This window comes from Ursus maritimus, unplaced genomic scaffold (genome assembly GCF_017311325.1).
Source record: "Ursus maritimus isolate PB19 unplaced genomic scaffold, ASM1731132v1 scaffold_35, whole genome shotgun sequence".
In the NCBI taxonomy this organism is placed as follows: domain Eukaryota; kingdom Metazoa; phylum Chordata; class Mammalia; order Carnivora; family Ursidae; genus Ursus; species Ursus maritimus.
Window position 1 is genome coordinate 9,766,284 of NW_024426119.1, and position 12,677 is coordinate 9,778,960.

Below are 12,677 nucleotides of genomic sequence, written 5' to 3' on the forward strand. Positions count from 1 at the left end.
AATCTCTAGGCCAAACGACACGGTCATCCTGATCCATTTCCATTAGCCCAGGCAGATTCTGGTGCACATGAGTCTCCCAGTCCAACTCACCTGGAGGGAGGAATGCTTCTTAAAAACATGTCTAGATCTGTGGAAGTTGGGTAAGAGCTAATAGATCCTGTCGTGTGGGGGGAAAGCAGGGATACAAGAGTAAACAGGAATCAGGGAGGGAAAAGGGAATAACACCAAGAGACCACTTTTTATAGTAAACAAAGACAGCCACAGCTACACTTACCCAAAGTGAAGCAGAAGTACAGGGGAAACGAAAGAAAGCACAAAGTAAGCAAGTAAGACCAGAAAATCAGACTGGTGGAGAAAACCGGGAAGCAGACATAGTGGGAGAGCTCCTATTAAGATTGGAATATCTCCTGGAGGAGTCTGAATTCAAATGAAAGAAACTCGGCTTACCAATGGAGCCTAAATATCTGGAGTCAGAAGAAGAGGAAGAGAAAGAAGATGAAGACGAGGAGGAAGAAGAGTAAGAGGAGGAGGAGGAAGATGAGGACTTTTTCCTTTTTGACAAGGATTTTTTTCTTTTCAGTTCAGATGCTCTTGAATGCTCTTCATCAGCACTGTGTTTAGACCCTTCAAAAGCTTTCGGTAAGTCCAAAGATTCCCTTTGTTGACTGGCATCTCTACAAGTGAAAGAAGAAATTTTATTCCTTCAAATACATTTATGAGATATGGCTAGTTCTTTCATTATGCTGGCCCTGGCCCTTGCTATCCCCTGGAGCTGGGACTTATGGTTATGAGGGCCAAACCGCTCCCAAAATTTGAGCTTTTAAGCACTTCCAACTTCAACGTTCCCTTGTGGTATATCCCTATTAGTGTCCCTCACCACATAGCATCCGTGTTCCGTTTTACTCAGGCTTCTGCATTCCACACTCCACCTTATTTTGCTAAGTTTTAGCTCTTCACTCCCTAGCTCTGTGCTTGTTACACCACAACTATAGCTTTGCCCCCTCAGTTTTATCTCTTGAGATGCCCCGAGGCTCAGCTCTTGGCCTTTTTATCTTCCCCATCTACAGTCACTCCTTCGGTGATCTCCTCCTGAGTTTAAATGTCTTCTAAATGCGAATTTAAACCTCTAGTCCAGATTTCACTCCTCAATTCAGACTTGGATATACAACTGTTACTCACATACCACCAGCTGAATGTCTAATAGACATCTCAAATTCAACCCAAACTGAACTCTTTGCCCATCAAACCTCTTCCACTCACAGCCTTCCCCATCTCAACTAATCCATCCTTCCAGCTACTCTGGCCAAAACTTTGGAGTCATTCTCAACTCTTCTCTTATACTCCATCCAATCCACCAAGAAATCCTATTGATTCTACCTTAAAAATACATCTTTTCTCACTGGTACTGCTCTGGTCTGACCCATCATCACCTCTTGCCTGGATAGCTTTATCCTTCAACTCATCTCTCTGCTTCTTCCCTTGTTCTTCTACAGTGTACCATCAACAGAGCAACAGAGTAATCCTTATTAAATATAAGTCATTTCATGTCATTGCTCTGCTCTCCATTTCACTCAGAGTGAAAGCCCTACAATGGCCCTCATGGCCCAACAGGATCAGGTCCCCATTCTCTCTCTCTGACCTCATCTTCTGTCACTCTCCCCCACTGGTCACCCTGCTTTAGTCACAGCGGTTTCTTTGCTGTTTCTCAAACACATCAGCTGTTCCCTCTATCTATAACACTCTTCCCATAAATATCCACACAGTAATCCCCTCTCATCATCCAAGTTTTTGTTCAAACGTTACCTTTTCAATGAGGCCATCCTGACTACCTTGTTTAAAATTGTAACCCATCTGCAATCCCCATTCCATATTCCAATCCCTTTTCACCTATCTTATTTTTTATTTTTTCATAATGCTTATCATACTTTAATATATTAATTTACTCATTTTATATATTGTTTATTGTCTCTTTCCGCCTGCCAGTAAGTGAGCTCCATGAGAACAGGCATTATTGCCTATTTTGTTCACTGATATAGCCCAAGCACCTAATGAGTATTCAGTATTTATTTCTTGGGGCACCTGACTGGCTCAGTCAGTAGAGCATGTGACTCAATCTTGGGGTCATGAGTTCAAGTCCCACGTTTGGTGCAGAGTTTACTTAATAAAAAAATGTTTATATAAATAATAATTTTTTTTAAAGTAGGCTCCATGCCCAATGTGGGGTTTGAAATCATGATCCCAAGATCAAGAGCCACACATTCTACCAACTGAGCCAGCCAGGTGCCCCTAAATAATTATTTCTTGAATGGATGAATGAGTTTCTTGTTTCTCCTTCTGCTCTCTTGTGCACTGCTAAATACTTAGAGTCTAGAATAACATCTGTTTCATAGAAGGAACTTGTATTAGTTTCCTATGGCTGCTGTAATAAATTACCACAAACTTAGTAGCTTAAAATAACAGAAACTTATTCTCTCACAATTCTGGAAGACAGAAGTTTGAAATCAAGGTGTTGGCAGGGCCATAGTCCCTCTGGAAGCTCTAGGGGAGAAGGTTCCTTGCTTCCTCTAGCTTCTGGCAGTTGCCTAGCATTCATTGGCTTCCTTTGGCTTGTGGTTGCATCACTCCAATTCTCCAATTTCTATGTCCGTTATCATATCCCCCTCTCCTCTTCAATGTCTATGTCTTCTCCTCTTCTGTCTTTTATAAGGGCCTTTGTCACTGCATTTAGGGCTTACCTGGATAATCCAGGATGAATGCATCTCAAGATCCTTAACTTAATTGTATCTGCAAAGACCCTTTTATCAAATAAAGTCATGTTCAAAGGTTCCAGGGGGTTAGGAGAACAGACACATTTTTGGGGGGGGGGCCACCATTCAACCTACTACAATAAATAGTTATTGAATAAATGGATTATCTCTCAAAGTCAATCTTCATCTTTGGTTTTCTACCTTCTCCTCTTTCACATTTGCCCATCCCGGTTCACACTTAGACTCCTAACCTGGCATCCACTTTGCTAAGGCTTGACCTCATTGCCTCAGGGGACAGGTTTTGTCTCCTGCAAAGCAAAAAACAGAGAAGAGTGAAGAGAGTTATACTGATGCAAGAGCGTGGTAAGGAAAAAAGAGAAGAATTCAGATCATAAAGTAAAGAAGACTGAGGAGAACATGTTGTAGTAAAAAAGTGAAAAAGAGTGGGAAAGTCCCAACAGTGACAAAGAATCAGGCAATATTCTAGAGCTGGGGAATTCTCTTTTTAAAAAAGATTTTATTTATTTATTTGACAGGGAGAGAGAGTGCACAAGCAGAGGGAGCTGCAGAAAGAGAGAGAGGGAGAAGCAGGCTCTCTGCTTAGCAGGAGTCTGATGCAGGACTCAATCTCAGGACTGTGGGGTCATGACCTGAGCCAGCTGGGCAAACGCCCAACTGACTGAGCCGCCCAGGTGCCGCTAGAGCTGGGGAATTCTAATCCTGGGGTAAATCTTCTGTGGAAGGGAAGGCAAAAATGGGGTTAAGCCCAAGGAGTAGAAACAGGAAATGAGGTTGGGATACCCTTCAGAACTAAACTTGAGCTTGAAAATGGGGCAGCAGACCTTTGGATAATCTGCCGCTTGAATATGTCGGCTTTATGCTGGACCTCCAGATGTGTCATCTCCTCGTTCAGCTCGTTCCTGATATTCTGGAAGTTAGTAACTGCCCCAAAGGGCCATTAGGAGTTGGGAGATGGTGGTGAATAGACCTGGGGAGAGGGCTTGGGTGGGGAGAAACCAAGTGAAATATCCACTCCAGGCCCCAAGCCTTTCTGCTACCTCAGGTTGTCTCTACACATTATCTACCAATCCTAGCTTTCACCATAATGTCTTCCCAGCCACCCCTCACAGCTAAGTTTCCCCTCTTCTGTGCTTACCCATCATGGCTACTATAATGTTTCGAAAGATAATGGAACCAAGTAACAACCAAAGGATGACATAGATGCTGCTGAAGGCTCGGCTGACTTCAGGCACCTTCCAGGTATCCTGAAGCAGCGCATACCAATGGTCCATGGTGAAGAGGATGAACACTGTCACTAGGGAATTCAGCAGGTCCCTAAAGAAAAAGGAGGTGTGGCTACCGACAGAACAGAGATCCAAATCTCTCAGAAGTAGTATTTTCTTACTCTTAAAGCAGCATAAGAACATTTCTTTGTAGCTTGCTCTGAATTTGGCTTCTTTTCGATCAATTTTTTAGCTAGGCATTCTTCAGTTTGGGGTTGTTTTATTAGGTTTTCCTTTATCACGACTAATCCATGAATATTTCTTACTATTCCATTAGTGCCTGGAACATAGGTACTCAATAAATAGGTACTGGCTGAATTTTGAAAAATTGAATGAATAACTGACTACATATCTTTTTTGTAAGTTCATTCTTCATTGTTCTATGGACTTCACCAAACAGAAGACCATGTAAAATTTAGCAAAAATCTTTCGTATTTAGTTCACTGGTATGAAATGATTCTTAAGTAAATGGACAGGTATGTGACATAAACATGTGATCCCAACTAATGAATAATAATGAATGTGTCACAAAGGTATCTCAGGAAGGTATCTAAATTTTCCTTCTTTCCTTCCTAGTCCTCCATATACAACTTATTGAAAATATCAGGGCCTGAATTGGATAAATGTTTGACTCTCCTAATTCAATACCTTACAAAGCTACCTGTTAGTCTGAGACCTAAGAGGTGCTGACAAGATTGGATTCCAGTTCATAAATAATATTACCTCATCTAAATCCAATTAACTTTGTACTAGCAATCACTGTTCTCTAGACAAAGATCTTATCAGGATTTTACTTTTGAATGAGTCTAGGTGTGTGCATGTGTAACCAACACACCTAGACTTCGGGGTAAAACCAGTGACCTCTTTGAGAGTCACAGTAGCATGTGTTGACATTGTGCCAAAATCTGTGCTAAGTGCAAAAGTGCATTAGTTTTATTCCTATGCTCTTATGAGGTAGTGCTACTATTATTTCCATTTTACGAAAGAGATAACTGAGGCATGGAAACCAGAGTTTAATCACTGGAGTATACTGCTATTTAAAGATTGTTGATGAGGGGCACCTGGGTGGCTCAGTCCGTTAAACGTCTGCCTTCAGCTAAGGTCATGATCCCAGGGTCCTGGGATCAAGTCCTGCATTGGGCTCTTTGCTCAGTGGGGAGACTGCTTCTCCCTCTTCCTCTGCTGCTCCCCCCGCTTGTGCTCTCTCTGTCTCTCTTTCAAATAAATAAAAATAAAATAAAACTAAAAAAAAAAAAAGATGGTTGACAAGGGGATGTTTAAATTTCAAAACCCAGAGCAAACCTGGAACTAGCCACCCTATCCTCAAAATCAGAGCTAATACTACTCACTATTCCTTCGCTTTCTCTTTCTTTCTCCTTATTGTGTTCTATTCCAGTTTCTTACGATAGACTATACTTTTTGTGTTACTTGCATTGGACTACCTTCCCAGTCTCTTGCCCAAACTCTCTCCCCCAACCCACAATTCCCCCAGTCGTGCCTACGAGAAGAACATGTGGTACTCCAGGTCCTGGCGAGTTGAACGGGTGTAGTCCTCAAAGAAGTAGACGCCAGTCACAGCGAAAATGTAGAAGAAGATGAGCAGCAACATCAAGAGGAAGGTCATGCTCTAGAGGCCATGACCTCGAGTCAGAGCTGGGCCAGGCTAGGCTGATCCCACTTGCAGCAGAGTCAAGCCCACCCTGGCAACCCTCCACCAAAACTCCGACTTCCACGCCCAAACCTCATTATCTCTAGACCACAGCAGCTTTCCCGCCCTTTCTCATCCAATGACACTTCATAGGCTCCCTCTTTGGCCTCTTTGACCCACCCAGACTTGCTCTATGTTAAATTCCCATGTTTATCCACCCTGCCCACTTGGTTGAGCTGCAACCGTCAAATCACCTTGAGCGCCCTCACCAGGGCCAAAATAATGACTCGGATTTGACGGAATCGTGCAAAGAGTTTGAGGGATCTTAGCACCCGGCAGATCCTCAGCAACTGGAGCCACACAGACTGGCCTGTGACCCCTACCAGCACGACAACCTCAGGAAGCAGGGACTGTGGGAAACACACAGAGTATAAGTAAAATGTACCCAAAGCACCCAGACTCAGTTACCCCTTCTTTATCTCATCTTCTTCATAGTTCCTTGGGCATTACCCCTTCAACAGCATCTCTGAGGACTGTTGCCAGTTGAGACTTCCTATACTAAATTACTTAAACTCTGCACTTCAGTGTGCTCAAATATAAAAAGGGGATAAGCAGAGTGCTTATCTCCTTGGGTTGTTGTGGAGCTCAAATGAGAAAATACACGTAAAACAGAACAGTGCCTGGCACTTGGTAAGTGCTTAGTAACTGGGAGATGTTCTTTTTGGGACTAATGTTGTGGTTACGGTCTGTCTTGCTCCTAATACCAATAACTCCTGCAATAACTGATTTTAGTTTTAGAAAAAAATATCAAAATAATGAAGTTCGTCTTGTGATCTAATTAACTTTTCTTGTCATTTTGATTCACCTAGGCTCATTCCTCAACCCACTAAACTAATCCTCAGGATAGCTATCCTTACCAATATGGTGACAACAAAGTCAAAGACATTCCAGGCATTCTTCCAGAAGAGGAAAAAGCTAGATATCCACATAAGAAGGATCTCCAAGATGAAAATAAACAAGATGAACCAAGCTGCCACCTCCAGGGTCAGCTTCAGTGACCACAATTTCGTGTTTGAGGATTCAAGCAATTCTGTAAGAGTAGAGCAAAGGATGAATAAAGATTAAGGAATTGGGAAGTTGAATGATATAGAATGATCAGAAACTATTATAAACCACAGTTGTGCCCATTGCTATTCCATTTTTCTTTGTTTCTCTTCTTAACATTGATACTTTTTTCAACCTATGAAATACAGGGGAAGACAGAATTGACTGTGAAAAATAGCTACAACTCATCTCCTGCTGGTATTAATATGTCTAACAGCTGCAAGTCGCTGCCTTTCCACTCTGGGGTCCCACACTCACCAAGGGATTGCTCTCTTCACTACCACCAGTGCTGTCTGCTGTACCTGTACTCCAGTCCCAAACTTCACAAAGAAGCAATGGGCCTTGAGAATAGAATGAAAATGTAGGGCCATGATATGTAAAGTGCTTGATAAGGGAAGTAGGAACAAGAAGCCAGATTCATGAGACATAATGACTTATAACAAGAAATTATTTGGTTCTTGGGACGCCTGGGTGGCTCAGTCGGTTAAGCATCTGCCTTCAGCTCACGTCATGATCTCAGGGTCCTGGATGGAGTCCCAAATCAGGCTCCCTGCTCAGTGGGGAGCCTGCTTCTCCCTCTGCCTGCCTCTCCCCCTGCTTGTGTACGCTCTCTCTCTCTGTGGCAAATAAATGAATAAAATCTTTTTAAAAATTTATTTGGTTCTTTGTTAGTTTTTAAAACTTCCCCATTCTTCTCTGTCTAAAAAGTGATTTGGTCCTGCAAAGCAAATTAAATCCTATACATTCTCTCTAAAACCCTATTATCTGCTAATTGCTATTCCTCAACTTATTGCCTTCATCTTTCAACCCTCTTCATTTCTTTTATGAATTTAATGAATGTATACCACACTGTAGGGGAAAAAAACACTGAAATTAAAATAGGCTTAAAGCTAAATAATAATTTAATATGTTTCCCTTTGAAACAGAACAATCTGAGAGTCTCCAAATACACTATGACTGATATCCTTGGCAGGTAATGGAGATTAGAACATACTCAATCACTCTGAACAACACAAACTGCTGTCAGTTTTGACACTTAAACAGTTTGAAATTGTAACTGTTTTTTGGCTAGTTATATCCATAATATTAAATTTAAAAACATATAATACAGAAAATTTAAAAAAATACGATACATAAAATATATTTGATCCCCACACCAAACAACATATAATATCATTTAAAAATTCATTTATGCACAAATCATGTATTTTTTAAAAAATGTTGAAAGGGAGAAAAGAAAGAAGATTCGGCTCATTATATCCACAATGAAGTAAGGCACACTAATGCTATATAAAGTTTTTGATCAGATGAATGCAATTTATAGAATCTGATGAAGATCATCTTGAGATAAACTTGCAGAATTATTCTTATATATAGCACATCAAGATATCTCTGGAACCTCAAAATCAATGTAAAAAAATTATAATGACGTTATACACAATTTTTTTTTTGTTGGAAATAAGGACTATTCACACTTGCAATGTGTTATTTTCAGAAAATGGATTGCAAATGAGTCAAATCTTCTTTCTTTTCTCCCTCTCATCATTTGGAGACAAAATGTGAAAATTATAAAAATAAGCCAAATTGATGTTTAAAATGAAAAGCAGAATTACCAATATCATTGTGAAAGTAGATTTTTTTCTCTTTTACACCCTAGCACATAATTAAATTTCCACCTACACCTTAACATATAACATGTACTTAACATATAATACTTAATGTTGTAAACCTGAAATTAATGTTACATGTCAATTATATCTCAATTTTTTAAAAAAAGAACAAAAACTTAAATTAAAAAACGTATAATACATAAAATAAGTATATTTGATCCCTGAGCCAAACAATATATAATGGCCTTTAAAAATTCGATTATGGGCAAATCATATATTTACTTAAAAACAGCAAGAATCACTTACAAAATAGCAAAAGTAAAAATGTGCTAACATATTAGAATTCTAAAAATTTTATTATACACGTTAAAATATTTAATAATATCCTAGTTTAAAATATTGCTTCTACTCAACTAGCTTCTTTATATCATATAAAACTAATGGAATGATTAAACTCCTAAGGGGGTTTTCAAGTTTATAGCTGTATTACCGGGAAACAAAATCACAAGACAAAAAAGATTGGGGATGGGGTGCCTGGGTGGCCCAGTTGGTTAAGCCTCTGACTCTTGATTTCAGCTCAGGTCATGATCTCAGGCTCATGAGATGGAGCTCTGTGTCAGGCCCTGTGCTGGGCTTGAAGCCTGCTTAAGATTCTCTCTCTCTCTTCCTCTCTCCCTCTGCCCGCCACCCCACCCCAGGGTGTGTGTACTCTCTCTAAAAGAAAAAAAAAATTGGGGAGCTTTGATCTAGAGAACTGTTTGTTAATTACTATTTTCCCCCATCTATAACAACATTCTCTGTGATCTGGAAAATTGTTTTTTTTAAAAAACCTCAACGGTCTTAATGTTTATCACATGAATTAGTCTGTTCAAAGAAATCTGTTAGTCATAAATTCTTTCCCTTTACAAAATCCCTCCTGCCTTTCTACTATGAGAATATACTTAATAAGATACAATTTTGCTGAACTTGCCAGATAATTTCCACTCAAGCAATCCACCTATTCTGTGGCACAGTGATCATGTTTCATATCCAACTGTTTTACCAACTAGAATGGTTAGTGCTGTTCTATTTTGATTTGTCCATTAGATCCAGAAAATCCTGTACATTTATTGCTGTTTACTTTATTCCAAGGCTTAAGACTATACCCTTACCATCACAAGGCAAATACATGCCAGTTATCATACAAGAAATAGAGAATGTGAGCGACTTAGTTCAAACTCCTCACCATAATGGGGAGAAAACAAAATACTTCAAGGTATAGGGGTACCTGGGTGGCTCAGTTGGTTAGGCATCTGACTTTTGATCACGTCATGATCTCAGGGTTGTGAGATCAAGCCCTGCACCAAGCTGCAAGTCAGGCTCCATGCCTAGCATGGAGCCTGCTTAAGATTCTCTCTCTCCCTCTCCTTCTGCCCCTCCCCTCTCCACACATGTGCATACTATCTTTCTCTCTCTCTAAAAAAATAAATACTTCAAAGTATATAATATACTGCAGTGGGTCAGTGATATCAAGTATTGTTGTATATCTAAATATCTTTGAACTGATTACATTAAAAGATTATTTAAGTGGAAAAATTTCCCAAAACAATGAGGATGAAACAAGGGAGTACCTCTACTCTCCGTTTCATCATTTCTGAGCAGTTTGTTTGAGATGATAATCAAATGAGCTCATTGATTTTCCAGATGTTCTTTTGCTTTTAATAAATTTCATATAATTTAGGGCTGATTTTAGAATCATTTACTCTTTAAGTCATTTTATGGCTCATCTAATATTTTAGTTGTATCTAACTTTATAGATTTTGTGAGCTTTCTTATTTGTACTTAATATTTAACATACTTGTAAAAAATGTAAATGTTGCATTGCTCCCTGATAAGGTACCAATATCTCTAATACAAAAGCCTAATTTAAACAACTATTAAACTAAACTGAGGGGTCCCTGGGTGGCTGGCTGTCAGTTAAGCATCTGCCTTTGGCTCAGGTCATGATCTCAGGGTCCTGGGATCAAGCCCCACATCGGGCTCCCCGCTCAGTGGAAAGCCTGCTTCTCCCTCTTCCTCTGCCTGCCACTCTCCCTGCTGTGTTCTGTCAAATAAATAAATAGAATCTTTAAAAAATATATTAAAAAAAATAAACTAAACTGACACAAGTAATATAACTGGTCTTCACATCTTCGGTTTCCTTTGAGTCTATTACACTGTAAGTGTCTAGACCACTTTATACCTACCACCCTCTTGAGAGCTCTCCAAATATTTCCAGCTCTTAGCAGTTGCACAAATCCTACTCCAGGAGACTTAATATAATTGTCCCTATCAGAATTCAAGTAACATTCAAAATTAAAAAATGATCAATTTATAGGAAAAATGACTCATAGCCACTTCCTGTTTCACTCAATGTCAGTTCTCACCTATTTCAACCATCAATACAATCGTATTCAAAAAGATGAGAAAGATGATGAAATTGGTGAAGAGAGGACCTGTTTTCTCTTAAGGAAACATACAGAGTGGAATTCTTTCTTATACAGGTGAAATAATAAGGGCAAGAATAGAACCAGTGAGGATGAGAAGAAAATAGGAGTTTGGAAAAGGGAAAATAAGTCATCAGGTGGATGATGAGGCAAGAGAGACAGTAAAGGAATGGGATAAAAATGAGGGGCATGAAAGGATACACTCAAGGACCCATCCAGCCCACAAGGAAAGAGGTGGTCTCTGACTGCAGCGCACTTGAAGCCTGCTCATCAGCCTTCGGCCGCGGGTAATTCGTTCTGTGTGTCGAGGCTTTATGGAGAAACGCACAAGCTGGTGTTGATCTCCCAACATAACCTTCTTCTGCCCGGAAGGATCTACACCAAAAATTAACAGGGGACAGTGGATAAATATAAAGAGAAGTCTCTGGGGGATATAAGAACAGGCAGGACCAGGGGCAGGGATACTGGTTACCTCATGGGTCCCCTAGTGCAGAGGCTTGCCTTGCTGTTCTTTCTCACAGCAATTAACTTAATGATTTGGAATAAGAGCTAATATATCACTTATGACCAACACTGTCCATGCCCAGGAATAAAGGCAGCAGGTTCAACCCTCAAAGTTTTCAGTCTTTCATAGAAACTTCCAAGTCAGCCAGGGCTAGTAGTCATCCTAAGCCCAAGAGTGAGCGGCATGGGTTCTATCTCCTGGGTTCAAAGAGCTTTCTTTACAAAGCCTTTGATTTATCAAGTTTGATATCTTTACAAACTAGCAGCCAAGCCAATCTTCCCTGAATTTTTCACCCTTAAAACAGTCTCTCTGCTTTCTACTCTTTGGAGGGTGTGGTGCGGAGTCTTAAATTTATGCTAGCTAAGAAACAGGCTGCGGACCAACTATCTCTCGGATAGTGTGTCGTGGCACAGCTTGGCTCAAGCCTTGCAGATGCTCGATGAGAGAGAAAGTATCAATAAGACGTGAACGAATGGCATCAGCTCGGGGCAGTTGCACGTGTCCTGTTGGGTGACTGGTGGCCATGTCTGTTAAAATAATGGAAAAACCAAGTGTCATTTCACTCTTCGAGAGGCACCAAAGATAGAGGTTTACTTCCCCTTCTCCCACCCTCTTTGTCCTTAATGAAGTCAAACACATTGTACCAAGACTCAAGGTTTTTCGAAACAAAAGGAGCAAAGAGTCGTAAGAGAGACATTGCGCAGTAGACTAAGTGGCCAGGCACCTTCACTTGTGTGACAGCGTTTCTAATTAAAAGTAGCAGCCACAGGGCAGGAGTCCCGGGGCTGGACAAGGAGGAAATCGGAGCAGCACCTGGACCTGAGGTAATCGGGCAATGCAATGAGGAGGGGCTGTGGGAGGCCTCCGAACACACCAAAGAGAAACTGGACAAATTGCAGCAGCCTGACATTTGGAAAACGTGTCCCGTCCCAGCTGTGTCCCTGGCGTGCAAGCTCCATCTCTCAATTCCCGCTTCTGGGCCTCACCTCAGCCCAGGCTCTCTTCCGCCCACTCAGCCCTGACTCCACGTCTCCGCCTCCGGCTCTAGCGCCCCCAGAACTCAGCTCTCCCCTACGAAAGATGAGCTCAGGGTCGGCTCCCAGCTCCGCGGCGCCCCATTTCCAGCTCGGCCCCGCCCTGCTCCGCCCCGCTCCGCCCCACTCCACTCCGCTCCACCTCGCTTGCTCCCTGGGTTCCGGCTCGCCGGCGGGCCCAGCCCCAGCCCCCGGCCCGGGACCCCTCCCAGCCCGGCTCGCCTGGGCGCCCACCGCCTCGGCCCCGCCCCGCGCTCCGGCCACTCGGCGGTTACCAGCTG

General features: G+C 41.5%; 1 protein-coding gene across 1 annotated transcript in view; it reads right to left on the reverse strand.

The window, feature by feature from the left end:
* Nucleotides 1-12,646, reverse strand: part of CATSPER2 (cation channel sperm associated 2) — a 14,006-nt gene extending 1,360 nt beyond the window's left edge. The window contains exons 1-13 of the mRNA XM_040620523.1: nt 12,539-12,646; nt 12,349-12,433; nt 11,743-11,889; nt 11,059-11,232; nt 10,798-10,866; nt 6,596-6,768; nt 5,933-6,088; nt 5,533-5,657; nt 3,904-4,082; nt 3,590-3,689; nt 2,999-3,055; nt 448-674; nt 1-90 (exon numbers count right to left, since the gene is read on the reverse strand). The exon at nt 1-90 is cut by the window's left edge and continues 63 nt beyond it. Coding sequence (XP_040476457.1) covers nt 1-90; nt 448-674; nt 2,999-3,055; nt 3,590-3,689; nt 3,904-4,082; nt 5,533-5,657; nt 5,933-6,088; nt 6,596-6,768; nt 10,798-10,866; nt 11,059-11,232; nt 11,743-11,887 — 1,495 coding nt within the window. The 5' untranslated portion in view covers nt 11,888-11,889; nt 12,349-12,433; nt 12,539-12,646. The remainder of the gene's footprint in view (nt 91-447; nt 675-2,998; nt 3,056-3,589; nt 3,690-3,903; nt 4,083-5,532; nt 5,658-5,932; nt 6,089-6,595; nt 6,769-10,797; nt 10,867-11,058; nt 11,233-11,742; nt 11,890-12,348; nt 12,434-12,538) is intronic.
* Between the last annotated feature and the right edge of the window lie 31 nt (nt 12,647-12,677).